The sequence below is a fragment of the Akebia trifoliata genome, chromosome 11, assembly GCF_017979445.1.
Source record: "Akebia trifoliata isolate Shusen 1 chromosome 11, ASM1797944v1, whole genome shotgun sequence".
Lineage (NCBI taxonomy): Eukaryota > Viridiplantae > Streptophyta > Magnoliopsida > Ranunculales > Lardizabalaceae > Akebia > Akebia trifoliata.
Genome location: NC_141385.1, coordinates 46063422 through 46091322, shown reverse-complemented (window position 1 = coordinate 46091322; position 27901 = coordinate 46063422). Strand labels below are relative to the sequence as shown.

The following is a 27901-nucleotide window of genomic DNA, read 5'->3' as shown; positions in this document are numbered from 1 at the left end:
ACAAAATGCATTGCAAAACATCTTAGAAACCATCATAGATACAGAAAAAGAATGTAAATTTTATTTGATTTAAATGTGATTTTTCATGTGAACTCGTTCTTGCTTCATGGCATTTACAGTGAGATGAATTAAAGAATTCTGATTAAGGAAGCAGAACAATGAGGATGACCAATGGGTTTAGAAAGCCATTCCACAAAGGACCAACTGCAATCACTTACTGCGCTTTTTTAACCGATGTATCTTTCGAAGAAATATAAGTAGCCCATGTCCTTGGGGGGATTTGTGGAGACCCCGACCTTTCCATCATTGAAAATCAACCATCTCCCATCTTTATACATATAAGCCACATATTGTCCACATTGGGCAGATTTACCAATATGGCTCACCAGTCCCATAAGCTTGTACTCTGCAAAAAGGAGAAAATGAGAAATCTGTTAAGAGTTGTGATTGAACTAATTTATGAAAAAGTCTGCCAGCAAGGGAACACAATAAATAAACTCAAACAAAATGTATATTCAAATTGGTAATAAATCAACCAAGAAATCTAAATTCTAATCATGGAACTTGGTCTATTTGCTTCATTTCTTTTTAGCACTAGACGATGTCTTTTACGAATCCATAGAAGAACTATCAAGATCTAAGGCAATAGAATCTACAAAGGAAACTTTTATGGCCCCGAAAGCATGATATGATAGGGGCTTCGAATTCATGATCATGAAGAGTAATAATTGAAAAATGAAGACAATCAACTAAATATGGAACTCATACAATCTTTGTGACTATTACAAAGTGAAAGAAACTAACTTCCTCCACCGTCAGGTAATGGTATGTCAGGAGCACGATTCACATTGATTGGTGTAGCATCAGGTAATGGTTTTTCAGGAGCACGATTCACAGTGATTGGTGTAGTGACCATGTCCCATGGATCAGAAATGCCTGGCGGGTTGTTAAATATCCATTCTACTGCTGCCTCAACATTTCCTCGCTGTTATGAATTTAATAAGAATAAAGGAGTTCATTAAATTCAAGCATTGAGAATAAAAGAAGCTTTAAGGGTATAAAAATCTTACCGACTCAACCAATGCAGACCAAGCAAGCTCTTCTTGAAATCCAAAGGAAATCAAAGTGTCAAGATTTGATTGGTCAACAAATGATGTCTGGTCATCATTCCATCCCTCATCTGTATCTGAAAATACACATATAAAAAAATACATGTAATCCATCACTCTATTGGAACCAAAAATTGCCTTTCAAATGAAAGCAACACAGGATGCTCAAATGAATTAATTACCAACGTCATAGCTAGCTGCTATATCTTCCATGTGAGAGAACACCCAATTCGTTGCCTTGTCCACCCCTGTGCATTGGAAGTGTTAATAGCAGCTTTTTCTGACAATGAATATATTTAAATCCCATATTTTCAAGATGAGAAACAATATCCTGATTGGCTGAAGGCTTACTCGATTGAACCTTCTCCCTTCCAGCTGCTGTTGCCGCTGCATAATACAAACAATAAATGATTAGAAAACATGATATGCTTATCCTGTCAATCTCCATGCCCCGTCACCCTCTCCCACAAAGGCAATAACTAAGAATGCAGTACATGCAAATTGCTCACCCACACATGGTTTGAAATCTTGTTTTGACATCTCATCTCGTTCATGGATGAGACCGAGTTCAGACAAGATAAACCATTTAACTCGGTTTACAATTATTTAAAAATATATGAAAATAATAATAATATTTTTTTTCATAAAATAATATTAATTAGAAGATATTTAATCTTAAATTTATATTTTATTTTAGATAATATGTATTTACATAATTTGCTCCAGTAGTAGAGAAGGCCCAAAATCTCTAAAAATCACGTCTTGGGGAGAGTTTTCCTTTCCTTGGAACACCCTTTTGTTTCTCTCTTTCACTAAAGTTTCCAACATGTGGCAAATGGAAGAATAGCCGATAAGTATTTTTTGCTATTGGAGAAAAAATTGTGAGTCCAACCAAGGAAGAGGGGAAACAACTACATCAGGGAAGGACCCAATCCAACTGAAACAAAGAAAAAAAGTGAACCTAATACTAAAGGAGAATGGACAACGGATTAAAATGTGATCCACAGATGCACCCTTATTCTTACAAAGGAAGCAAAAGTCCGGAAAAATCATACCACGTTTGATCAAGGTGTCCAACGCTAGAATCCTCCCAAGAGAAGCAAGCCAAATGAAAAATGCAACTTTGGACGAGGCTAGAGGAGACCAAATGGCAGATTCCAGGAAAGTCAAGTCGAAGGATGGAAGCAATACTTTGTAGAAGGAGTGGACCGAGAATCTTTTATCCTTTTTCTCGCTCCACTCTTTTTTATCCTCCTCATTCTCCACAAAATGTTAGGAAGTAAGAAGATGAAGAAGAGATGCCACATCAGCTTTTTCCCTATCGTTGATATTTCTCCGAAAGCCCAAGTCCCAAGAACAGTTGCTCCCATTGTGAATCAGATGATCCTGCACTGTAGAATTCTTTATCAAGGAAATTGCATAAAGGAAAGAAAACTGTGCCGATAAAGCAAAACTGCCATACCAGGTATCTTCCCAAAATCTCACTTTGTCCTCTCTCCCCACCTTAAATCTAATTCTCTGATCAAACTGTTGCGCTGCCTTAAGCAACCCCTTCCACAAATTACAGCCATAAGAATTCTTCACCTTTCCACTTTGCCAACCAAAATTTTTCTCCCTATACTTTGCTTGAATAACCCTCCTCCACAAACTCCCTCTCTCTTCTCCAAAACACCATAACCACTTGCACAAAAGAGTCTTGTGTTCTCTTCAACCCTCTAATCCCTAAACCACCATTCTTCTTAAGTAAATAAATCAATTGCCATTTGACCAAGTGGAACTTTCTCTTCCCATCCTTATCACTCCATGAGAAGTCCCTTATTAGATTTTCTATTTTGACCTCCACTATCTTCGGGATTGTGAATAAAGAAAGAAAATAAATCAAAATGCTAGCTAGAGCTCTCTTAATCAAGGTTAGCTTCTCCCCTTTGGACAAGTATCTAGCTTTCCACGTACTTAACCTCTTCCCTAATATCTCTACAACCTCATCCCAAATTCTTTTATTATTGTAAAGCACGCCAAGAGGAAGGCCCAAATAGAAGGGAGGACATCCGAGCAACAACCCAACGTGCCTGCCAACATTGGAAGACCAAGATTTTGACCCACTCCAAACAACTTACTCTGTGAAGATTGATGTAAAACCCCGAGATCGCTTCGAAACAACATAACTGAGCTCTCAAAAACCTCAATTGAGAGCTAGAATTCTCTAAGAAGACTAAAGTGTCACTTGCAAATTGAAGGTGGGAGATCAAAGGACCCTGATTACTCACTCTAAAACCTGACAAAGCACCTATCTCTATCACTCTAGAAAAGAGTCTACCCAACACTTCTGCCACAATGAGAAACAAAAAGGGGGAAAGGGGATCGCCTTGTCTCAAGCTTCTAGAACCCCTAAAGAAAACCTATTGGACTCCCATTAACCAAAATAGAGAAGAAGTGTTTTTTTTTTTTTTTTTGAAGTATAATATATTGCAAAGAGGAAAAATGAAAACAAGGAGGTCGAGAAAGCCTCACAAAGAACAACAAGGAAAAGAAACAAACAACAACACTAGTTACAAAAAGAGTCCTATCTAAAAATAAAATCAGCAAAAGAAATCCCCGCGAACTCTATGTTTAGCTTAAACCATAGGTATAAGTAGCCCAAGATCTCTAAAAAACCTGCATGAGAGCTTCTGATCTTGTCATTGAACACCCTGTTATTTCTCTCATTCCAAATCCCCCAAGCAATTGCCGATAGAAGCATAGCCCACAGGTAACGTTTTCTGGTGTGAAAAACATTACTGGACCACTCGTTCAGCAAAGAAGAAAACTTACTAAGAAGGACCCAATTAAGACTGAGTAAACTAAGGAAATTTGACCAAATTTTATAGGAGAAAGAGCAATGAATAAAAATATGATCAATCGACTCCCCTTCCATCAAGCAAAGGGAGCAACAGTTTGGAGTGATCCAACCCCAAGCAATCAAGTTATCCATCGTAAGAATCCTTCCAAGGGAAGCCAACCAAACAAAGAAGGAGATTTTTTAGGGTACTGACCTTGACCAAACGTATTTCACAACCCCACCAATCCATCCCTCCCCAAACTACAATTTACCCAACATGTACTCCAAGAAAATCCCAATTCACGTGATCGTAAGATTTTGAAGATCAATTTTACGCACTAGACCTACGCTCCCATCTTTCAACCTTGAGTCAATGCATTCATTTGAAATGAACACCCCATCGAGAATCGGTTCACCCCTGATGAAAGCCCCTTGTATTAGATCAATCACATCTTTTGAAACTTCTCTCAATCTTGAGGCTAGAACTTTGGCAATAATTTTGTACGCTGAACCGACAAAACTAATCAGACTAAACTCCCAAATATCCTCAGCCCCCACTTTTTTTGGAATCAAAACCACAAAGGTGTTGTTCAGGCCATAATCTAGAAAATGCCTCTCCTGGAAATCCTTAATCACTTTCATAAAATCCTCCGAAATAATGTCCCAACTCTTTTGAAAGACCATTAGTCTAAGCTCATAATTTTTACTCAGGTTTTCCGAAGACTCACAAATCTCCAAGCTAACCTTCTTCCTCCCACCCTCCGGAGCACCTTTATCACACATATCCCCCACTGCAACTCTTAAATTAAGGGAGGACTCTCCTTCCTCAGTTTCAAGAATAACTCCTAGAACCTCATCTAGACCCACCATCTGACACATCAGCCATTCTAAAGTGTATCGCTCTCAATTCCTTTCTACCATTCCTCCTCTACCTCTAGACCTAGCATTTCAACCCCTTTTATCAGCACAAATCCCTTCTCCATGCAGTGCTTTAAAAACCGGATCTAAATGGCCGGTCCGACCAGGTTGGATTAGATCCATTAGCTTCTCTGGGTCGATTCAACCGAAAAAACCCAATTTTAAAAAATCCAAATGACCCACCTGATTCAACTGATCCAATCAGTTCAACTGGATGACCTGGCCGGATTTGTGAAAGGACCAATCCAACTTTTGGGTGATTTTTCACATACCCCTCCACAATTCAGTGAATATTTGAGATGCCTTGTTTTAAAATTGATGACATCCCCCCTTGTCCTTAGGTCTTCTCTTACAAGCTAATGGAAAATGATCAAACTTAGCAAGATTTTAATTATTGGGTCCACATGCTTAGTAAGACAACTCCTAAAATTCATGTCTAGACTGGATTTTTATAAAAATGGGCTTGATCCATGCTTTGAAAATGAACAGCCACTAAACTCTTAAATTTCAAATTCAAATTTAAATCCAACAGGCGAAATTTTTCTTTTTAATTTCTTTAAGTTTTTAAAATCTTGTAATCTACATCTTGTGACATTGGGTCATGTTTTTGAAGTTGAAGATACTTGATTTTGGGAAGAAACCAAAAATTTACTTAATATTTAATTTTTGGGTCCAACTGGTTAGACGCACTAGTCGGACCACTTTAGACCGGCGTAATTAGTCATACAGGTCATCGACCTGTCTGGTTTTTAAAACATTGATTTTCGTATGTCTGAAATACAAAAGGCAACTCTGAAGAGACTAGCTATGAGACGAGTCAGACGACAAGCTGGGAAATAACAGAGAGTCATCTTCCCTAGACTCCTCAGATCCTACCTCTTTTGTAGTGAGTTCTAGGAACTTCGAAGAGGTTGAAGCCGAGAAAGAGGGATTAAGATTCCTGCTCTCAAGCAAACATCAATTTTCCAAGAAAGGCAATGGATAGTCCCAAACAAATTGGAAAGAAGCTTTGATAGAAGACAACTGAAAGACAATAACAAAACTGAAATCAGGAGTGAGGGAACTTACAATGACAGGAAAGGAAGAGTAGAAAACAATGACTAACCTTCCCTATCAAAGATTCCACAAGATACCGTCCACTTACCCGCGTCGTTGGGAAACCCTGAATTGAGATTCCGTTTAGGGTCCTTCCATAGAACAGCTCTCAATCTTTCAAAAACCAAGGTAACCGGAATAGTACTCTGAATAGACAATAAGGATAGCGGCAAGTCCTTCTTCAGGAGCTTATTCTCCCTATTTTGTTCTGCAAGTCAACTAGATTGATAAGTTGGTTTGACTCAATAATTCAATCAGGTGGTAAGATTGGAGGACATTTTTTTCAGTTACTTTTTATCATATTGATGTAAAATGCTTGAAAAGATCTAAAGAACCTTTACATAAAGAAACAATATGAAGAAAGTTGACATTGAAGAGGAGAATGCTAAGGTGTAAGAGAAGTGAGTGAAGAAAGAGGAAAAAAATGATGGGAAACAGGGGAAATACATTACCATATCCTCATTCTGCCAACTTTGCTAGACTTCATGAAATAATATTCAATGTTGATGGAATGATCTACGCAAAACCTTGATTTCCCTTTTTATTAACAAAATTGAAGGAAGCATATGATTGAAAAAATCAAGGAAAGGGAGTGTGCTTAAGAGAAGAAAAAGGGTGAAATAAGAATGACATAAGATTACATGATAATTCATCTTTGTAAAAAGAATGGTTGGAAATAGCAACTTTACAGAAACAAAAAAGAGTAAGAAAGTTATAATTTCAGAATTAAATAAAAACTAAAAGACAAAGCTAACAATGCTACTCTATTACCTACCAGCTTCTGGTAGTAGCTCTTCCCCTGGCTGAAGGCCTCTGCTGCTCATATGACTAATATCTATGACATCAGGCACATCTATACAGACATCTGGAGGATCAAACAGATCAAACACCACAACAGTTTCCAATATGAAATCACATGTTCATGTGGGAAAGATAGTGCAGTACAAACACTATTAAAATTATGAAAAAACAAGTGAGCAACAGGAAAAATACCAAGCTTTTTTGGCACCCAGCCTTCACCTTCCTCCGCTACAAATCTCCGCATATGCAACACTAGATAATCTGGGAACGAAGTCAAGCCAGTGGTTCTGCAGGAAAGCAAAACAATGCAAAGCTCCAATCACTTTGTATCTGAAGATTTTGAGATCAATTGGGTTACTTTTATGATTTTGAATTCAGGGAATGACAAGTATGATAGTAATTTATGAAGGCCAAATATTCAAAATGTATCTCAACTGTCATTTCCAATAACGGGTAAATAACTAGGTAATTATTCTCATGTTTTTAAGTCATTCCCTGTGAATCTAGTGGCCCATCGATGGAGGTGATGAATCAATGAGTATGTGGTCCACGTGTATTATATTATTGCTTAATACATGATGGACTGATGAATCAATGAGTTTGTGGTCCATGTGTATTATATTATTGCTTAATACATGATGGACCTTGAGTCCTGCCATCTACTTTCTTTACAAATGACACTAAAACGTGTACTATAATTATTGTTTAATACAAGAAAATAACATAAATCAGTAACACACTCAATAGATTAACATAACAATGCTTACATGATTGCCGTTATCTTAGCATTCAATGCGGTGCTGTAAAAACCATCTACCTCCACTGGAGCTGAAAAGTTTGCCAAGCAAGCTTCTAAGGGCACCCTTGGTCTTACAATTTCATCACCTGACCTGCTAGAACAAGGTATCCTTAGTTCGATATCTGAAAATGACTGAATGGAAGTTTGCCAACAAGTTCAATTTATACTCACACTTCCTCGCCTTCTAAACTTTTATCTGCTTTCAACTTGTGAAAGGCTGCTAGTTGTTCTGAATTATTAAATCATGAGATCATTAGGTAAATATCTTCAAGAACAGGTTCAACTCAGAAAGTGAAAGTTGCAAAAACTGACCCTTATTAATAGCTTCATACAATGGGATATTTAGAGAAAGGATATGATCAACTCTTCTACTGTAAGAAACTTTCCCAGATGGGCACTGAAGTCGCTCTTCAATACCAAACTTGAAACTCCTTGTGGGATCTAACTCAAAATTCCCAGAATTATCTCTTACAACTTTGTCGATCAGATGTAGAAAGAATTCCAAAGCATCCTAGAAGTTAATCATAAGCAATTTGTGTAAGAAAGACATAAGATGATCACATTTTCCTAAAGTATGCTTACTTTGGAGGAAGTTGTGTGCCAGTGCACATGCTAACATAAAAGACAAAAGCATCTGCAGAGTTCTCCATGAAAAAGTAAAAGGACACAAATAGAAAGTTATTAACATATCCTTAGAGAAAGCAATATATATATATATATATATATATATATATATTGCAGACATGCAACATTAAACTATTTCAGTCACTTTCCCAACTTCCAATTGGAAGATAATTTGATGATCTTACATAATGAAAAGAAATTATCATCGTAATCAAGAAGGATGGCTTTGATGAATTTAAAGAAGTCTATGAGAAAGGTAAGTTCTATAAAGGATTAATGCCACATCCAGTGAACTAATTCCAAAGATGAAATAAAGAATATAAAATGTTTCCAGTCAACCAGTTTGGTCGGTAGCATTAACATGGTTGATAGGAATGGTCTGTTATCAAGGATCAAGCTATTGTTGAGCCATAGCCCCCCACCATTTCTGCAAGGGTTTTCATGAAGTGGAGGAGGCGATTCAAGATTTATGAGATGACTTTTGGTTTTGTACAAGGGTTAACAAGCATCTGCTTTGTGCACTCATGGAAACCAAAATAAACATTTATTTTTACACTCTACTCTCTACAAGTTCCACCTAAGACAAGAAATCTCACATGCTTCCTCAACCATCTAGGTTGTACGTTCACTGAAATCTATTTTGTAAAACTATGTTAGAGCTTGTTTGTTATAAAGAGTGAAATACATATTCACATGTATCTTAGTTTAGTGAGACACTACCTGTCATGCCCCAAAAACTCAACCCGAATCCCCATGATTCCCAAGTTGAATCCAGAGGCATGATATATAACTCATATCATGATAATCAATATATAGACATAAACGACAAATAAGTAACTATATGTCATACCTAATCATTGCCCAACAGAATAGATATGTATCCTCAAACATCAGTACACTTAACATATATACATAAAATAGTAACAACATAATTCTGTGTTCATAGTTATATAAGACAACGACAGTGGAAGACTTAAACCTAACTCTACTTCAAGACTCATTAGCAGTACCCATGCTCCTCTCTTGGAAGCTTGGACTTATCATCTATAAAGTTATGGTACTGAGCCTCTTTAGAAGGATCACCTAAACCAGGTGCGCCTGAAATTTGTGATGTCGTAGGGGTGAGTAATAGGGGAGCTACCCAGTAGGGGAATCTTACAATTATAAATATTAACACTCTACATGCAGTTTAAATATTCTAGGAATTCGTAAATCATGTTGTTTAATATTCAACGCATAATTGAAATTAATTGAACACCGATATCATAAATCCTAATAGAAAATTGAAACACAATTAAAAATCTGAAAAACAAATGCTCATAATATAACATCAAATAATAGAGTACTATAATAGAGAGTTGAGGGTCACAATTGATGCGAACAACTCAATCAAGATACGATTATTCCAATACTTCACCAGTGTGGAACCCCACCGTTAATTCCTGATTCTATGGTTAGACTCTGTCACAATTTGGGTAACTGTTTTCCAGCTCAGGTTGACTGTTAACCAAGGCCTTAAGAAACGGGCCAAATCAAATAGGTCAATCTTTCTCGACTACTCTAGACTATTAATGATCATTAACTAACCATCTTCATCTATATCAATCTGGCGTGCATGTGATCCTTATTGTACTCTATCATTTATATACTATCTTTACAACTTGTGCTCTATTAAAAATAAAAAGAAAATTCCCGGATTCCTATTGTGATGTTATGTTCTTATGCATCTCATAATGCATAAGAACTCAAACAACGCAAATGACTCATTCCGAAAATGTCACAATCCATTATTTTTTACAGATTTTCACAATCACTTTAATAAATCACTAAAATACTACATATAATTATTTGTTTTCTTTTCAAAATGTATTGAAAGTAAAACATACAAGTGTCTTAAATACTCAATCCACTCTTAAATATAAAGTCTTATCTCTTTTTTCCTTTTCTTTCTTTCGTGTCTTACACGACCATCAGCTGAAGCATCTCTCCTTCGTGCCTTATACGACATACGCCGAAGCATCTCTCCTTCGTGCCTTACACAGTTTATGACTAAAGCATCCCCTCTTCTCTCTCTTTCGTGTCTTATACGGCATACGTCGAAATATCTCACCAACTGGGTATTTGAAAAAACACGACAATCAATTGAGAACACGTTCTCATATTTTATTTAAATAAAATACTTTTTTTACCCAACTTTTTAATTAGAAACAATTCTTGAAAATTTATAACCAAAAAGATTAAAGTGAATTATTCTCTAGTTTAATTCATTCAAAATCATGCATGTCTTTAAATTTATGCACCTCATTTTATCATATACAAAGTAGGTAAAAAAAAAATAACAAGGTCTAATTCAAAATAAACTCAGTACTTGTATTTTTTTTACTACTAGAACATATATAAAATATGAACAAAATATTTGAATTGTATATAAAAACAGCAACTTATATAGTTGTTGTATTTTCCTTTTTGATAAGTACAAAATCTATAAATTGTATGTAAAAATAGCAACTTGTATAGTTGTTGTATTTTCCTTTTTTAACATGTACAAAATACATAGAAAACATGTATAAAGTACGTACACAGCAACAAACATTTTGATCATTCAATCTAGCATACATAAGCGTAAAAATAACATGATAGTCATACAAAAACAGCAATTTTGTAATTATGTCATAAGAGAAACAACAACTTATAATTCTGTAATAATTTTAATAAAACAACTTATAAATGTAATAACTTTAATAAATACAAAATACATGAATAAAACATGTAGGAAAAACATGTGTAAACATCCTCCTAACTAGTTATTCCTTTTACTATATCTATAAGCATTCATGTTGTGTAAATACTGTGCAAAAACAGTAACTTTCAAAGTTGTTGTATTTTATTTTTAGCATGTATAAAATATGTATATAACAACTACAAGGATGTAAAAAACTCTTTTTAAATAAAACAGTAACTATGTGCATGATGTTAAAAATAATTACAAAACAATTTTTGTTTTAAAAGTACCAAATCAGGAATGTTTTAAAATTACAAAACAAATTCTGTTTTACAATTACAAAATTAGAAATATTTTTCTTAAATTCTTACTAAGACTATCATAAAGAAATTATAAGGGTCTACCTCCTTATTCTTCTCTTTCCCTTTTCTTCTTTCTTTTGTCTTCCTTTTCCTTTTTTCAATGTGTGAAGTTGAAACAAAATTCAGCTAAAACACAACTATTGATAGTACCAAAATATCTAGATAATACTAAAAATTCTAATTCTATTAGAATTTTCTAGCAAAATGGACTTTGATCAGTTTGACTTAGTCAAAACTGGTTGACCAAAGTTTGACCATGTTGACTTGAGTCAACAATGGTTGCCTCGACTTGAGTCAACAATGGTTGACTCGGTCAACTTTAATTGACTTGGTCAATTTTTATTTTTATTTTTTTTGACATTACATTACCTGCTGCCCCATACTAGAAAATTTATGATGGCTAGCAGCAATAACCAAAAATAAGTGTTAAAAGAAGGAAAAAAAAAGGAGATGCTGGGACTAAGGTTTAAAATGCCGTTTCTAGGATGAAACTTTGAACCAAAGCTAGGAAAACCAACTAGATGAAGTTATATGCCATATCAACACTAGAGATACTCAAGAGTAAAATATGCCAAAAATAATTAGATAAATTTGTTAATATTTAAAAAAAAAAAAAAAAAAGGAGGGTGGTGGGGGTTTGCACATCAGTAACATGACCTATTCAGATAGAAATAATCGAAACAGTTTCAAATGGCAAATAAAGATATTTCCATCAGTAAACTCTGATCTCCTTAAAGACCCTCAATGAACTAAAGAAAGCACATCCAAACACTCATTTTGAAAGTATGAATTTATTAATGCCAAATATGTGCAGCAGCAGTCACACCAACAAGACAATAAGTTTACGCAGAGAACTTACAACACTCGAAGTCGGGGTTGTAGAAGTTGCAACTTCATCTTTCTGGAACACTAGTAAGAACACGTTATCCCCCAAGAAATGGAAACTAATGGCATTAAGTAGCACAAAGTTTATGTAATTTGCATACCTCCAGTGCAGGAACGGAATATTTACCAGACAGCAAACCATGCCCCAGTTTTTCCCTATCATACAACAGAAACATGGCTTACTAATCTGAATTAACCATGGTACAGATATGTAGAGAAGGGGAAACACGATCAAATGGGCAGTTTCTCTATGCAACACAGATCCGGGTAGAGAAACTGCCCAAGTTTATAATTTGCAACATTCTTTTATTCTCTAATCATTTGAACAATTCCCATATTCATAGGAAGTTGAACTAAGAATGCAAGGATCTGCAACAAGTTTATATAACAGAGAATAAAGAAATCCGATGGTGCAAAGTAAATGGACTTGTCTAAGAAGAAGAAACCTATAGAGTATTTAGGAGGGACCTTGCTTTTGTTGTTGAATGCTAGTTTGTTTTGTTTTTCTGTTTTTCTGTTTTTCTGTTTTTCTGTTTTTCTGTTTCCTGAGGCATTCTAGGTTGTACTTCTTGACAGGTGTTCTTGCTGCCTTCATTTTTTATATTTACAAAAAATAAAATAAAAAAATAGTGATGTAAGGATTACTTGCAATTGTGTTTTCAAGTCTAAAGTTGGATCGGCTGGGCTTGTATCAAAGGCCAACCTCAAACTCTGGTTCTTGTAATATCTGATAAAGACTCACACAGATAAAAATCAGTAAAAGATGTTGACAAACCATTTACCCCAAAAGACCGATATAATGGGGAAGGCGCAACTCTGAGAATATAAGAGGGTCACGGATCGAACTGGGGCATGATACGTGAACATGTGACACCTGGGAGCGGAGGCGAATAACACAATACTCAACAATCCCCCTCACCCATAAGGGTGGGAAATTCATTCGAGGAGACTCGAACCCGTGACCTAAACAAACCTAGCGCTTTGATACCATGTTGACAAACCATTTACCCCAAAAGACTGATCTGATGGGGAAGGTGCAACTATGAATATAAGAAGGTCACGGGTTGAACAGGGGCACGATACGTGAGCACGTGACACCCAGGAGCAGAGGCGGATAACACAACACTCAACAAAATAAAGATCAATACAGAGCAAGCTTAATTTCCAAATGGGATTGTAGACAACTATTCCACTTGCAGTAAAAAAGACACTGACCATGAATTAAAAAAATGAGTAGAGAATACTATTTGCATTGTCGATGCTAAATAGCAACTGTAACAAACATTAGAAAAATAAAATATTAAACAAACCAAAGAAGAGTAAATTAGGCATCCAAGGAGGACCAAAATTACCTGTTTCCAAGATTAATAAGTCCTGTATAACCTGGTCCAGATAGGGGTTCCAATTCCTGTCCACTCTCTTGTATGCGGTTCCAATCAAAATTAGTATTCCAGTCGAGTTCCATTTCAGCAGTAGTCATTTCAGTCTGAAAATAAGCAAGAATCACTTTCCTTGTGCTATGAGTCTCAGATGCTTTCAACAGCTTGAAAGCAAACACATTATTGGTCAAATACTTCAAATCATACAAACTGTTAGAAGTAACGCACATCCTTACTCCATAGAAAAGAATCTACATGCCATTGACATTTTCTAGAGAATACTACATTCAGTTGATAGAAAATGTTCAAAATGTATTATATGTAAATAAATGTGGCAAAGCACCTAGAAGTCATAAGTTGCAGATAAATATCTCATGAACTAAACTTTGCCATCTCCTAACCTGAATCCTGATCATTCATTCATTCATTCCAACCGAACCCCAATTTCAAAGATAAGGCTTTGGCAATGATGATGAGAAGTGGCTTCTAAGAAGGAACTCAAGTGTGCCTCAGTGAAAAACTGAAATGTTGTACACAGAATTTCATTGTTAGAAATGTATTATAATTAACTATCTATTCATAAGAGTAGTTTTGTAGTAAAATTATTCATAGATATTATTTTAGTTAAATTTATATAATTAAATGATAGACAAAAGAAATTGTTGCATTAAATGCATCCAAAAGCATATTAGCATGGTTATTAATCTTAAATGTTAGTATTTTACTTTAAAAAATTGGAGAACACACAAAGATTTGTGAACCAAATAGTTAATAGCAGGTACCGTTTAAGTATTTGTTTTACGTGTTTTTTTTAGGATAGTTTGCCTATTGCTTAATGAGGAGGTCAAAATCCTGTGAAGCACTTCTAACGTCCACATGGCACCTTGAGACTTGTGTCAATGCATCAGGAAAGCCGTACTACATTCTGTCCTCCAAGGTCATCATTAATACGAGGTCCCTTAGATCCTACAATGACTCGTCACCTCATATCGACTGTCGGAGGTCACCCTTCATCCGAGGTATATCCAAACCATCACCACCTCAGCTTGCCATTCAAGCCAAGGTGTAATAAGAGCCTCTCTCCTCATTGGCAAGCACAACTCTTATCATGGCCCAAGGTTTATTTCCCTATTAACCCAAGGGGCACCTTGGCTTGGGATACAGTACGAAACACTTGGTTAGATTGCGAACAAGTCAAACACAGGCACTTCACCAAAAGAGAACCTCAGCCCATCAATATAATAGATTGCCAAACAGCCAAGCTATAATTCCAGTTGATATGTTAGCTTGGCCTGATTGGTTGACTCTGCAGTCGGAACCATGCCCAATACAAGGTAGTATGAGGAAGCAAGTAAAATTATAAACTGAGCCATCACCTCAGCTTAGCCCAAACACCCTAAGATTTGACACTGAGGTACTCTCTCCATTTACAGTCCCAATGGGAGACTGTCAGTGTCGAGACCTCAAATATGTCTCCCCCATAAATAGATGATGGAGCAAAACCTCCACTGTCAGAAACCAACTTCCAATGTAAGAGTGCAATTTTTATGTCAGAGCTCAGTTTCTAACATCAAAGTTCACTACCAATACGTCTTAATAACAGATTTTATTTTATTTTTTCATCGGTGGCAATAACACAATTTACTACTATTGTTTATTCATTGTCTCCAACTTAGTGTCTGTGTACAAAGAAGCAAGGTAATGCCGGCACAATTTGGAATCACTTGGATTCCCAGGCACCTCCTTTGATGTTTGAGATGATGATGGTAGTACAATAGTACTTTTATAAGGGGAGAAAGATGGATATATAAGACATTCTAAACATCTAAAAATATGCTTGCCATTTTCAACTTGTACTTTATACAACATGTTAAACCATTTCATATAAACTGACAAATCTCTCAGACAATTTTGCTGAAGGACTTCTAGTTCAAGTAAGTTTAGGAATATAAATGCATTTCAAGGAAGTAATAACTAACCTTTTGCAAAGATGAAACATAAATGCCAAAAAATGCCAAATGGTCATCTAATAGTGGATCCTCAACAAGTTCATTCTCTGGGTAGGAGAAAACATCTGAGTTGCCACGATAGGTTTTCATGATTAATTCCCAATTCATGGAAAAATAGTTTGGAAGAAAAAATACAGAATTAACAATATAAACATAGAATGCTTTCTTATAACAATGGTAGATAATCACTGAACAAGATTGCATGTGTTCCTTGTTTGAACTATATTACATGAAAGGATCAACCAATTATGTGAAATATGCACTGAAATTTACCATCCTTTGCCTCCTCATTGCCGTTTCACATTTGAAATGCTTGATTCATGATCAAAAACTATTGAGTTAAAGGATTGAAGATAGTTTTAAATAGGGATAATATAAAACATGACTGAAGGCAAGGATTTTTTTTTTTTTTTTTGACCGATAACTTAAGGCAAGGATTCAATACGTGAATTCAGTCTACGACTTTGCCAACAGCGGAAGAGATATGAAGTGGTGCTTACTTGAAGAGTTACTTGCATAATAAATACATAAATATGAAGTGGTGCGATTTAAATGAAAGAACTCCCGTTGGAGAGACTTTTTTTTTAGAAGGAAAAAAAAATGAGATCATAAGAGATGAATGTATAGACGTGAGAGATTTGTAGAGAAATAGAAGGAGATGTGGTTTTATTGAAGAAAACTATAAAAAATGGATTTAGGTCGGCGATGGCGCCACCATCTCGCCGAAGAACTGCACACCAAGATCAATGTGCTCAATGGAGCGAAATCTGAATTTTATTGAGAAATTCTTGGATGAATATTATATGAATCCTGATAGAATATTTATAGGGATTACATCAACCAAGATAAGGAAACTAACCTAACATAAATATTCTAATTTACTAGAACTTCCTAATGTAGAATATCCTAATTGATATTGCTACATATATCATTCTCCAACATTCCCTTCCTTTTGAGATGAGATACAATGTATCTCATGTATCATAATATGTTGCATCCGGTTCTCTAATAGTAAACACCAAAACCAAGAATATTCTGCTAAGTCACAACTAATATTTACAGGAGTTAGTATCTCAAGCAAATAGTACCAACCAAGTGATGTTCTAATGAGATATATAGTGGTCTTGATAGAAGCATAAAAAACTGACATTGGTACTATATCTAGGGTAGAAACAGAGAATCCTCAATAGAAACATTGTAAGTGATTTCGGGCGTCTATCAAATATTTTTGTCTTGCTGAATTTGTGCTTCCTTCTCTGCAGTGAAAAGACATCTACATCGTTAAAGCAATTGGCTGCTTGGAAAAGTAGGTAATCTTCCAAACTACATCTTTCCTGCAATCTGAAGCATACCAACTCTTTGAAAAGCAATTTTCTAGCTTTTCAACAGTACCTCGATCCTATAAAGGTCAACCTTTCTAGTCTCCCTTAATCTTAAGTTTCCATTTCTTCATCAACCGACATAATGAAACAGAACCTTCAAACATGTCTATTATTCAGAGTCACTAAAACAGTTTCAACATATCCCAAAATTCTTTATAATGTTTCCCAATTTAATGAACCTGGCCAATGGACTCCACATAACTTCTACCACATGATAGCATCATACTGCTTTGAATTAAGCATGAAATAGTCAACCATTAAATTCAATTATTGTTTTTATTTCCTGAAAAATAGAAACTACTTAATTAAGAGAAACAACAAGAGGCAGGGTAGTATATACAAGTAATATTGAAAAACTCAGACATTGTGACACAAATTATTCCATGGAAGATATTTGACTGTAATAAATGTAAGATGGGATTACCTGCATTTTTCAAATCATCAAACGATCCAAGTTTTACAGCTAGAGGGTAGTGTGTTTCGTTATAGTGTTCAACAGCATGGTTATTGCCACCACTCCCACATAATATCATTCCGTCTGTTAGATTTAGCCAGAGATTATCAGTCTTGTCACACTTCCAACATTTCCAACCACATGGAGGCACAATAACAGCATTGTCAATCTGTTTCAAATCCAGTGAATATGTGCTAACTTTCTTCTTATCAGCTGTCCAAGATGCTAATTGCACTTTCTGCTCAGTACCATTGGCCATTAAAATAGCATTACCAGCCGATCGTACCTGCATTTTTGTAAAGTATATGCAACTTAAACAATTAGACCAAACAGTCATCTTTAAAATAATAAAGAGCAAAAAAGAATATAAAACCTGCTCTGGAAGATCCCCAGAAGGAAAAGGAAGGGATACAAAATCAGGCAATATGACAATGTTGTAAGTTTCTTCATAATCATGCTCATGATTGTCAAATCCCCCGTCAATACCTGCAAATCAAACCAAGTTTGGACATTTTTTTTTCTTCAAAGAGAACACAAACCAAATCCAAAGATAAAGTTGAGATAGACAACCAGATAATTATATTAACACTTACCATAACTTTACCCCATAAACTACAAAGTACCAAATGAATAACAATGTTGGACACAAATTGCCACATAAGTATCACATAGGTGATAAAGGCACTGAATTGATACGCTAATTTTATGTTCATTTCCCTCAAAATCAATAGGTAGTTAAATCTCAAAGGCTACAGTAGTTGGAGAAACTTGAGTAAATATGACATGGAAACATGGTTCACAGGTTCTTAATACCACCCACGTATAGGCAAGAATTGAGAGTGAAAAAAATTGAGGTGTGAGTGAGGTGAGAGCCGAGAAAATTCAGCACCCTGGGTTGCTCCCCAGAGACATGAGATTGAGTCCCCCCACCTCCCCCAAAAAAAATTTTGCTCATAGAAAAGTCAATCCGGGATTTCAAAGAATCCCAAATCGACCAATCACATTTACCCACGTGTATCGAGGGTGTGCTCATTAGGTTTCCTGTGATTGGTCATCCAGGATTACATGAAATCCCTGACTGACTTTTCTGTGAACAAACAACTCCAATCCCCTCCCCCCACCACCGCGAATATAAACATGGGTTCAGCGAGTTATTTTTTTCTCAAGTGCGCGTGACACGTCAAGCCTGTCAAGAGTAATTTTGTAAATTGGGGATTTTATTCAATACACGCGGGCACATGTGATTGGTGGACCTCATATTCTGTGAACAAAAAATAAAGTTCGGGTTCAGTGGTATTGTTGCTCCTCTTTTTTCGTCTCATTGACTATTCTTCTTTGTGTGTGTTTCCCACGTTTCCACACTGTAATTTGTGCTTGCCCTAATGTTGAATTTCTAACTTAGAGGTAAGAGGACACAGAGGATACAAATGAGAATTCGAACTTCCATTATTAGAGATTAACGAACCAAATCTTATTAAAAATTCCTACTTCCAAAATAAAGATAAAAAATCTATCTACAATAAGCTTGATTCTTGAATAATTCTGACAAAAGACGATCCGTTTGTAATAGAATTCAATATATGAAAGCACTTCAATTTATATAGACAGATTTCAAATAAAATACCTTTCCTTATACAAGTCATATTTGATCTTCCATTACTAGAAATAAATGAACCGAATCTTATTCAAAAAATTATTTCATAAAATAGAACAATATACAGTAAGCTAATAAGCTTGATTCTTGAATAATTCTGACAAAAGATGAAAGAAGTTCAATTTATATGTCCCAACTAATCAGAATATCGACAAGACAAGAACACCAAGAAACAATTAAAATACCTGTCACGAGAAGCGTTGGTTTCTTGACAGTTCTATCTTCCGGAACCGATTTTCTCGTCTGTTTTATATGAAAATAAACTGAATTTCCAGTCTTCTCGTAGTTCAAACTCACATAATCCTTTCCAAAAGCAAGAAAAGTATTCATATCGATGAACAATCCACCTTCAGATCGCTGAAACTCAGAAGAACATACTTCCATTAATGGCAAAATAGAACAATTGAGATAAGCATGCCTTCGAAGTTCGAACATAGAAAAAGAAATACTCATTCAAGAACACAAACGTAGAATCAAAGATTTACCGGAGTATCGCAAGAAATGCAGCATTCTTGCTTGTGAATTCGATTGGTTGGATTTGGAATTCGAATTTGAGAAACATTCGACATGAGAAGCTCAATTGGAGTAGACATTTTTAGGGTTCGGAGAGTGAAACAGAGAGATTTTGAGGTTTAAAAGAGAGTTTTGAAGGTTTATAAATGCAAAGCAAAGCAAGAGAAAAAGAAAAAGATTTACAGAGGAAGAAGAGAGGAATGTGTTTTAAGCTTCTAGAAGTTTTTTGCGCCAAAGAAACGGAAGTGGAAGCTTTCTTGGTCTCTGACGGTTTTTGTTGGTTATTCTACTTCCAACTTTCAAATGAGTCGTCTCGTCTCAAGATGACTTAAGAAGACTTAAGAGGAGATTTATTATTAATTAATAGGCCTTAATGGCTTAAAACTCGTCCGAAATTTTGGAAAATATCGGATGAGTTAATAAAATAAAAACTCAGCCGAGTCAAATGGGTTTTACAATGACAATTCGAAACCAGGTTGTAAAAGTAGAATTGCACACATTTGGTGTGGCAATAGCAGCTCTCTTTTAAAACCATAGAACTCATTTTAGGATGATATTTAAACTCAATATCGTCTTACATCTAATGGGTTAAATTATTTACTAATATGTATTTATAATTAAATAATTAGAATTTTCTTATTATGATAATTAACCAAGTCACAAAATCGTAATGGGGTGTTGTATTTGCACCCAATGTTTATTGTCAATGCACCCACTTACCTCTATTAACCCCATCCCAAAATATGGGTTTTAAGTGAGTGCAGTGAGCACAAATGGTGGGTGCAAAACTGGTTTGATATTAATAAAAAATATTTAAATCATTGAAAATTAAGTTATTTTTATTAAAGAATACAAATTCCAATTGACTCATTAGTTATCATAAATTTCACTGATCTTTCCAAAATAATAAAGAATTTGAGATTGGAACAACTTGCAGAATTCATCTTAATTTGTGATGAACTTTTAAATCATGCTTATATAGAAGTTTGTTAAATAGACTTACCACGCCAATGTATTATTTTAGTACCCCTAAAAAATGAAATTTACTATGCCATCTAGGCTTTTAATGATCATTCTATTTTTAAAATGATGACACTTAATTTACTCTTTGTCGTTTAAGAAATTATTTCATTTTGATTATGTTTCAATGTAAAAAGATTGTTATATTCTAAATGAATTGGTTAGATGAGTGATAGAGTAGGCACAAACTAACTTAGTTGGTAAAGTCTTTGTATGATGAACTCGTAGATTTGGGTTCACCCATAGATGATGATACCCAAGATCTGGGTTTGATTTCCACAAACATTGATTTATTTATTTATTTTGAGTAGTAGTTCACCAAACATTGAATTACGGATCTCATTAAAAATAAGTTTATCAAACCAGATAAAGAGATTAAATCAAAAAAGAAATCCAAGATCAAGATCATTTGTAGTCAAATTATTTTCCTTTGTTTCTCATAAATTGAATCATATTTTAAAGAATGTATAATATTTTGATAGGGTATTACTAGAAAAATAAATTAAATCGACTTCCCCACAATATCTAATTCCCATTTCTTCGTTTTTATGTCTGTCGGCATCCGTGATCACAATGACCCCAATCCTATTTCTAAGGTGCTTGAGAATTTCATCACACATTTCAACAACTACATCCCTTGGGATTCATTCAACACAAATCTCTAAGATCACACAATTGTATTTGGAACCATGATAATTGATAGGTGCTCGTAGGGTAAATCAGATTTAGTCATATTTGGACAAAAATTAAAAAACCTATAATATAAAATAGTATATGAGATTGAAAAATTAATAAGAACTTTACTGTCATGCATATTTTGCTTACAACCTCACAATAATGAAAGTAAAACACACCAAATAATGATAAGTACACCTAGGACCTCAAAGTTGCATTGCAAAATCTGTCAATTAATCAACCTAGCTATGGGTCTAAGCCACAATTAATAGTGCCTATCTTGAAAATGACCATCTCAACAAGGATCGGTTTTCCTAATGGGGGATGATAAAATCAATGAATGTTTGGAGATCGTTAGAAGGACCTACAATGAGCCATCCACGTTGCGTAATCGCACCTACGATGGCGACTCCCTACTGAGTCTAATAGAGGATCATGTACATTGCTTATTGGTAAAGGTCATACTCTTCACACGCAACTATATATATTATGGATGTCTAATACCTTGATTGAATTTTTTGCAATAAATCGTAATAAATAAACAATTGCGACAAAAATATGGTAGTACTGGTTGGGGTGCCTTCGGTTGTTATTGCCCAATAGTCTTGCTTATAAATATCACATTTCCCAAAGTTAGAGCTAGAAGGATACTCATCCTCTAAATAACTCCCTAAGCTACCATTCTCACTTCATTTCTATACTTTGATCCATCTCATTGTCAACCTTCTCTTGCATCATTTCCTTGTATTATGTTAGTACTACGTAGTATTGTATGGTTTTGTGGGTATTGCATGTACCTAGAGCATTTGGGTGAAATATGATGTACTAAGAGACCAATTGCCTCTATTGTGTAAATATCTTGTATTCTTGTTGTGCTATGTAGAGCTACGAGGGTGTAAGGGATAGTGCTCCTATCGGATTAGAATTTTTTAAGGAGTGTGAAAAATGAAATCGTATAATATTTTTTTAAGGATTTTCTATTTTTGAATAAGTTTACATGTTTTGGTAACTCTCGATTTTATAAATAGAGACCTCTAGAATTATAAAACTTATGAGAAAATAGCTATTGTTCTATTATATGGACGTAGGCACACTGTCAAATCACATATATCCTTGTGTTTTGTGCTATTGTGTTATCTTTGTTACTTTGTTTTTTCACAATCTCGCCCCAAGTCGGGCTTATGGTCTATGGGCCTAAACATCCCATCATAAAAAACAATTTGAAATCTCATCGGTCTAATCCCTACCTTTATGTTATTATAATAATTTAATGTAAGTATCAAATCTTTTTCGCTCCATTTATATAATATTTCTATCTTTACAAATTTATTAATCTGTAGGGGTGTGTTTCTAGAGATTCATCACCTCTATTCCCATGATTCACAGGATGTCTTATTTATTTTGCTTTGTTACTTTATTGTAGCATTTCGGTTATCCCAACTCCTCCTTGTAAAACCTAAAAAATTTGACAAGCCAAAAGCCCAAAACTTTTAGAAACCGAATTTCGACAGTCCATCGCTGTTGAAATTTTTTATGTTCCTCAATTTGACTTCTTAAAGTCATCAAACTTCTCCCATCCTCTATTAATTTGATAGTTTCTAGAAAAAAATTGACAATGAAAAATTCGACACCTTGATCTATCAAATTTTATAAAATCCTATGGCCTTGTACCGTTAAATATAGGTTTTTTCACGTTGTGCTTTCTTGGTGCTGGAGATGAAATTAAATTCTCTTCAAGACTCCATTTGGTTGACAAATTGGGCTTCTATTATATGTTTATTCTGTATGAATAACAGTAATCTACACTGGTCATCATTGGTCGACTCAAGTCCGATATCTAAAACTTGTTCCAACCATCCAAATTAAGACGGGTTGAGATGGAAATAAAGATTTCCTAGGGATCAGTTTCCAAAGGAAATCCCTAATACTTGGAACTTTTCAAGAAAAGATGGCTTAAAAAAGTTGTGTGTCATGTGATCTTCCCAAAATTACCAAAACATGTGTAAAATACACGATTGAACATGTGATTGATCTAATACAATACTGAGTACAACAATATACTGTATCATCCTATCATCGTCGAAAGATCAATCAAATGATGAAACCATCAATTTTCTCATTGGAGTATGTATGTTTGACCGTATCTACAATGGAGTATGTACTTTTAAGAAGTATAAAGACAAGTGTATACAATACTACAAGAGTGAATAATATGCTATAGAGCTATACAGGACCTTCATTTTCTTTAGCTGAACATAGCGTGGGGACAAAACTGTCCAAAATAGAAAAAGGGTCCCACCCAAGTCCCTTTTTGTTTGGTAGATTGGGCTAAAGCTTAGGCATATATAATAGCGTATCTCAGTTCAGATCCAAATCATGTCTCCTCCTCCTCCTGACACCTTCCACTTCTGTCCTCGCCCTCTAAAAGTTCTGCCCTTCTCTTTCCTTCTTTGGTTCTCTTCTTTCTTTGAAACTCTCTCCTCTCTGTGGTCCCGTTTTGGCTTTTTTTATCTGAACAACTTTGACGAAATAAGCATTGAAAATGAAGTTAAGATCTTTTACCAATTTGCCCAAAAGTGGTTATGCTTTTACACAACTTGCATGAATTCAGGCCTAACTGTTACTCTTACTCTAGGTTTGTTGTGGAAAGCCCGGGGAACACTCTCACAGGAAGTAGTAATAAATTGACGAAAAACTCCTTATTTATTAACTATACTTTATTTCAAACTTGAGGGGCATTTATGACAATGTAAATAGAGTTATCACCATTTTAATTGGAGTTAGATCTTGTGTCTATATGACAAAGTTTCAATTTTCACCCTAATGGTTAGTGTGTGTAAAATTCAAGAAACAGAGAACCATGATTTTATGTTTCTTTCTTTCTGGATTTTTTTTCGGTTGTGTTATTATATATACCTTCCCAATTCGTTCAGGATGTCTGTGGAAACAAAAGTATCCCTCAATATGCTGTAGCACCTAATCCAGTTCTACTGTACCTAACAAAATTAGATTCAAGGGTGTTTCCGTAATTTGAATTAGGAACAAGGACTTTTTGGACAGTTTAGTCTCCTTTAAAAAAAAATAAAAAAAAAAACAGCACAGCTGGCCTGCCTAATGTGGGGACCACAACAGAGAGTTCCCCATCCTCGCATCCCAATCATTCATGCAGAGGCGCGATCGGATTCACAGAAATCGAAAATCCACCATGTCTGCCTATAACCAGCAAGAGGACTGCACGACACGTGTCAGATATAGCATATCAGAATCGTGTTGGACTGCTCGAAGATGCCTCCACGTCGTTTTTCTTAGCCGCCACACTTCGTATACCCGAAATCATCGGTCCTTGAACCACCCTATCTGAGTTTATAACTTCCTCGTACGGCCCAGATTCCCTCTCTCTCTCTCTTTCTCTCTTTCTCTTGTGGTCCCACCTCCACGTCAGATTTGAATTCCCACGCGTTCTTCTTATGTGATGCCACGTTTGGGGACCACAACTTTCCACTTACGGATCCGTCCAAACAATTATTTATATTTTTGGATCCGGATTCACCTATAGAAAACGACGGTTTTGCAGGGAAACAAAACTAACTTGTTTTTTTTTTTTTCCCATCTCAACCAAAAATCTAGAGCAGATTAAGAGGGAAAACGCATATCCAGATTGTCCACGTGTCTCATTATGATTGGTTTTAACTACTGAGCGTAGTATTTTATTTTCTTTGTCCAATCTTACCGACCCGGATCCACGCGAGTTGGGTTGGTCACGCCAATATAAAATCTGTACATATTTGTATTTTAGAATTTAAAATTTCTAAAGGGATGTTTGGTGGTAGGAATATATAAAGGGTTGTCATGGATGTTGCATGGGAGGAAAAAAAAAAATTAGGATGTTCTTGGATAAATCTTTTCATATCATAAGTACTAGTTGTTGTTGTTTCAAAACTCGTTTGAGAACAAGATATCGTCTAAGTCATCTCAATATCAAATATGGACAAGATAAATGGACAAGTCAATTTCTTGAACGAGATTTAAAATCTCACGTTCATTTTTCTCATTTTTTAATAAAATATCTCAAACATATTTGAAAACTCGTTATCTAGCATAGACGAGACATGAAATTGAGTTTAAAAACTGTGATAGTTCTCAGACTTTAAGTTGATCAGATCTAAACCCATAAGATATCAAATCAGTTCAAAATCTACCATGTTTTTTTTTTTTTTAATTTGCATTTAATAACTAATCTAATTATGCAATTCGATAAGATCTTGAAAATGGTCATTATTTTTTTGATTGGGTGTGGTTTGAGTAAATTTTCTATAAAATAGATTCATGGTTGATCTCAATTCCCAATTTGATCCAAACATGACCCATCAATGACAGTACTATGTTTTACAATGAAAATCCCCCTCTTAGTCGAAAAATTCTCTAAAATGACTATCAATCGTTTATCTTCTTTGTGGACTCCTTGCAATCATCAATTTAATAGAATTTGGATCATTTTTATTAAAAAATGCATTCATTATTCTTCATTTTTTAAAATTATTTATAGGCATTTATTCTTTTGGTCGAATTAGACTATTGCCTAACCATATTATTCTTCTTGGTTGGTTATGTTTGCCTAGTGTCATTTTAACTAGACACGTAAGTATTGATCGTAGAGTTTGCTGATCATGGGGGTGTGTGCAACCTTGTGTAGCTCAACAAAGTAAACATGTCAAGAGCAATTTTGATCCACGGTCAATGATTCACCTGCATCCAAACAAGCAAATCTCACTTATTTTCTTCTTCAGCTCTCTTAAGGGCAACCTTATGATTATTAAATATATTTTCCCCAATTTTTAAAATAGAGTAATTAAAGGACTTCTATTTTAACAAGCTACCACATTGATTCAGCTTTTTCTAATTGCCATAAAAAAGGTCTCGATAATTACTCTATATTGTAGGTGTGATTCACTTCTTCATACTAAATCGTAAGATCACAAGGATGCTTTACCAACTACACTTGAACTATAGTTCCAAACCAAACGAGACAATCACAACCGTCCGATTTATTTATATCCTGTAGATGATTTTTCTACTATAAATCAGGGGAAATGGACTCTGTAGACCAATGCGCCTATCTGCTTATAATAGCACTTTTAAGACAAATGGGGCCATTTCAGTCCCAACCTCGCCTACCAATATTAGTCCGTACGTTCAGGTTGGGATTATTGGAGATGGACACGTGGTTCCGTTGGGGACCACATGTAGTTCATCGTACACATACGGTTACATTGAGGCATATCTTCTGCGAATATATTAACTTTGAAATATTATCATGGAAATTGTAGTTATAAACCTGGGCGGACTCATCCCTAGGGTTTGTTTGACTGCAAGGAAATCGTTTTCTCACATAGTTGAATTCTTGAAAAATGATCATGGAAGTAATAGGACTACCACGAGGATTCCTTTCATCCATTTGAGGAAAATACAAAAAAAGTGATTTGATTTTCAAGTCAACTTCGAACTTTGTCAAGTTGACTTGATTGGATTTCAAGATGATTCAATCATAAAATTCTAAGAAATCTGGAATCAACTTGTGAATTATGTGTCAATTTGATCAAGTTAACTTGAAAATACATCTAGTTATGGAATTATTCAATTATACATAATATCTTTGCAGAGAACAAAAAAAAAATTATTATATTTAAAAAATAATTTTTTTTATTTAATATTAAAAAATATTTTCAAATGTTTATAAATTTAATCATTTTTATTTGACTCATTGAAGTCAACTCATGAGTTGTTAACTTCACTCAATGCAACCGACTTGCAAGGGAGGATTTATAGTGGCGGTAAGTCCACAACAATTGTCAAAGTCTATAGATTATTGAATTATTGCAATAGATATTAGCGATGGATAAAGAAATTCACCATTTTTTATCACAAAAAAAAAAAAAAAAAAAAATCACTCTTAATTACCCCCACAAACATATTTTTTTTCACCTGAGATACCCCTACAAAATCTTTTCTACTCTTAGTTGTCCCAAATGGTCAAAATCCTAGCTTCGTCCCTACGGGCTTGGGTGGAGGTTTTGAGTTAGAAGGAGTAATCATGTGGCGATATGATCCTATGTAGTAGATTTTCCTTGTAGTGATTTTTCTATCATCTTGATTTGGTCACTTTGAAAATCAATCACAGCCAAATCCTTTAATTGTTATAGTTTGGATTAGATTTTATTTTTAACTTAAAAAAAAAAAAAAATTTAGAAAAAAATTCTTTTAAAATCATTATCAAAGGTTTTGAAAACGAACGATCATTGAACTCTTAACTTAAATGGTATGGATTGAGTGCTTTTCTAATGTGACGATATCTTAGTCATCCAAAATCAGTTCATCAAGGAACTGTAGGAAAAATCTTCTATAGAGGATCCACTCCAAATCATATGTGTGGGTGGAAACATCATTTTTCGAGGGGTTGGAAAGAGAATCCATTTTTCTTTGAGGGTGAAAATTTTCATCAGGTGAGAATCTAAATTATAAGGGAAATACTCGAAGACAAATGTAAAAGGAAATTGTATTTTTTAAGGAAAATTCTTTTTCCACACAATGTCCATGCACAATGTCATAAAATCTTGAGAATAATCAGTTATGGATGAATCTACGGATGACGGTCCACCTAGACTGAGGAGTTACACTTTATAGC

At 34.9% G+C, this 27901-nt stretch overlaps 1 protein-coding gene across 5 annotated transcripts; it reads right to left on the bottom strand.

The window, feature by feature from the left end:
* Positions 1–2: 2 nt before the first annotated feature.
* LOC147392098 (ubiquitin carboxyl-terminal hydrolase 14-like) lies at positions 3–19832 on the bottom strand. Of its 5 annotated transcripts, none has more exons than XM_086458769.1 (19): positions 19497–19831; positions 19197–19368; positions 17731–17843; positions 17328–17643; positions 15492–15586; positions 13486–13619; positions 12235–12289; positions 12108–12149; positions 7853–8051; positions 7712–7769; positions 7509–7634; positions 6934–7028; positions 6716–6805; positions 5951–6148; positions 1461–1496; positions 1292–1357; positions 1071–1186; positions 805–985; positions 3–406 (listed from the first exon to the last, which is right to left on the bottom strand). In XM_086458769.1, the coding sequence occupies exons 1-19, from the start codon at positions 19602–19604 to the stop codon at positions 228–230; spliced, it is 2379 nt and encodes a 792-aa protein (XP_086314895.1). In that variant the 5' UTR covers positions 19605–19831; the 3' UTR covers positions 3–227. The 5 variants fall into 5 exon arrangements, with proteins under 5 accessions (XP_086314895.1, XP_086314897.1, XP_086314896.1 ...); XM_086458771.1 differs by having other exon boundaries at positions 4–406; positions 5990–6148; XM_086458770.1 differs by having other exon boundaries at positions 4–406; positions 7509–7631.
* Positions 19833–27901: the final 8069 nt, after the last annotated feature.

Excerpts from the sequence above, each read along its gene's own strand:
- LOC147392098 (XM_086458769.1), bottom strand. The coding sequence starts at position 19,604 with ATGTCTACTCCAATTGAGCTTCTCATGTCGAATGTTTCTCAAATTCGA. Across the intron at positions 13,620-15,491 it reads ATGTTTCATCTTTGCAAAAG|ACTGAAATGACTACTGCTGA; the intron begins GTTAGTTATTAC and ends GCTTATTTTCAG. Across the intron at positions 1,187-1,291 it reads AGCAGCTAGCTATGACGTTG|ATACAGATGAGGGATGGAAT; the intron begins GTAATTAATTCA and ends GTGTATTTTCAG.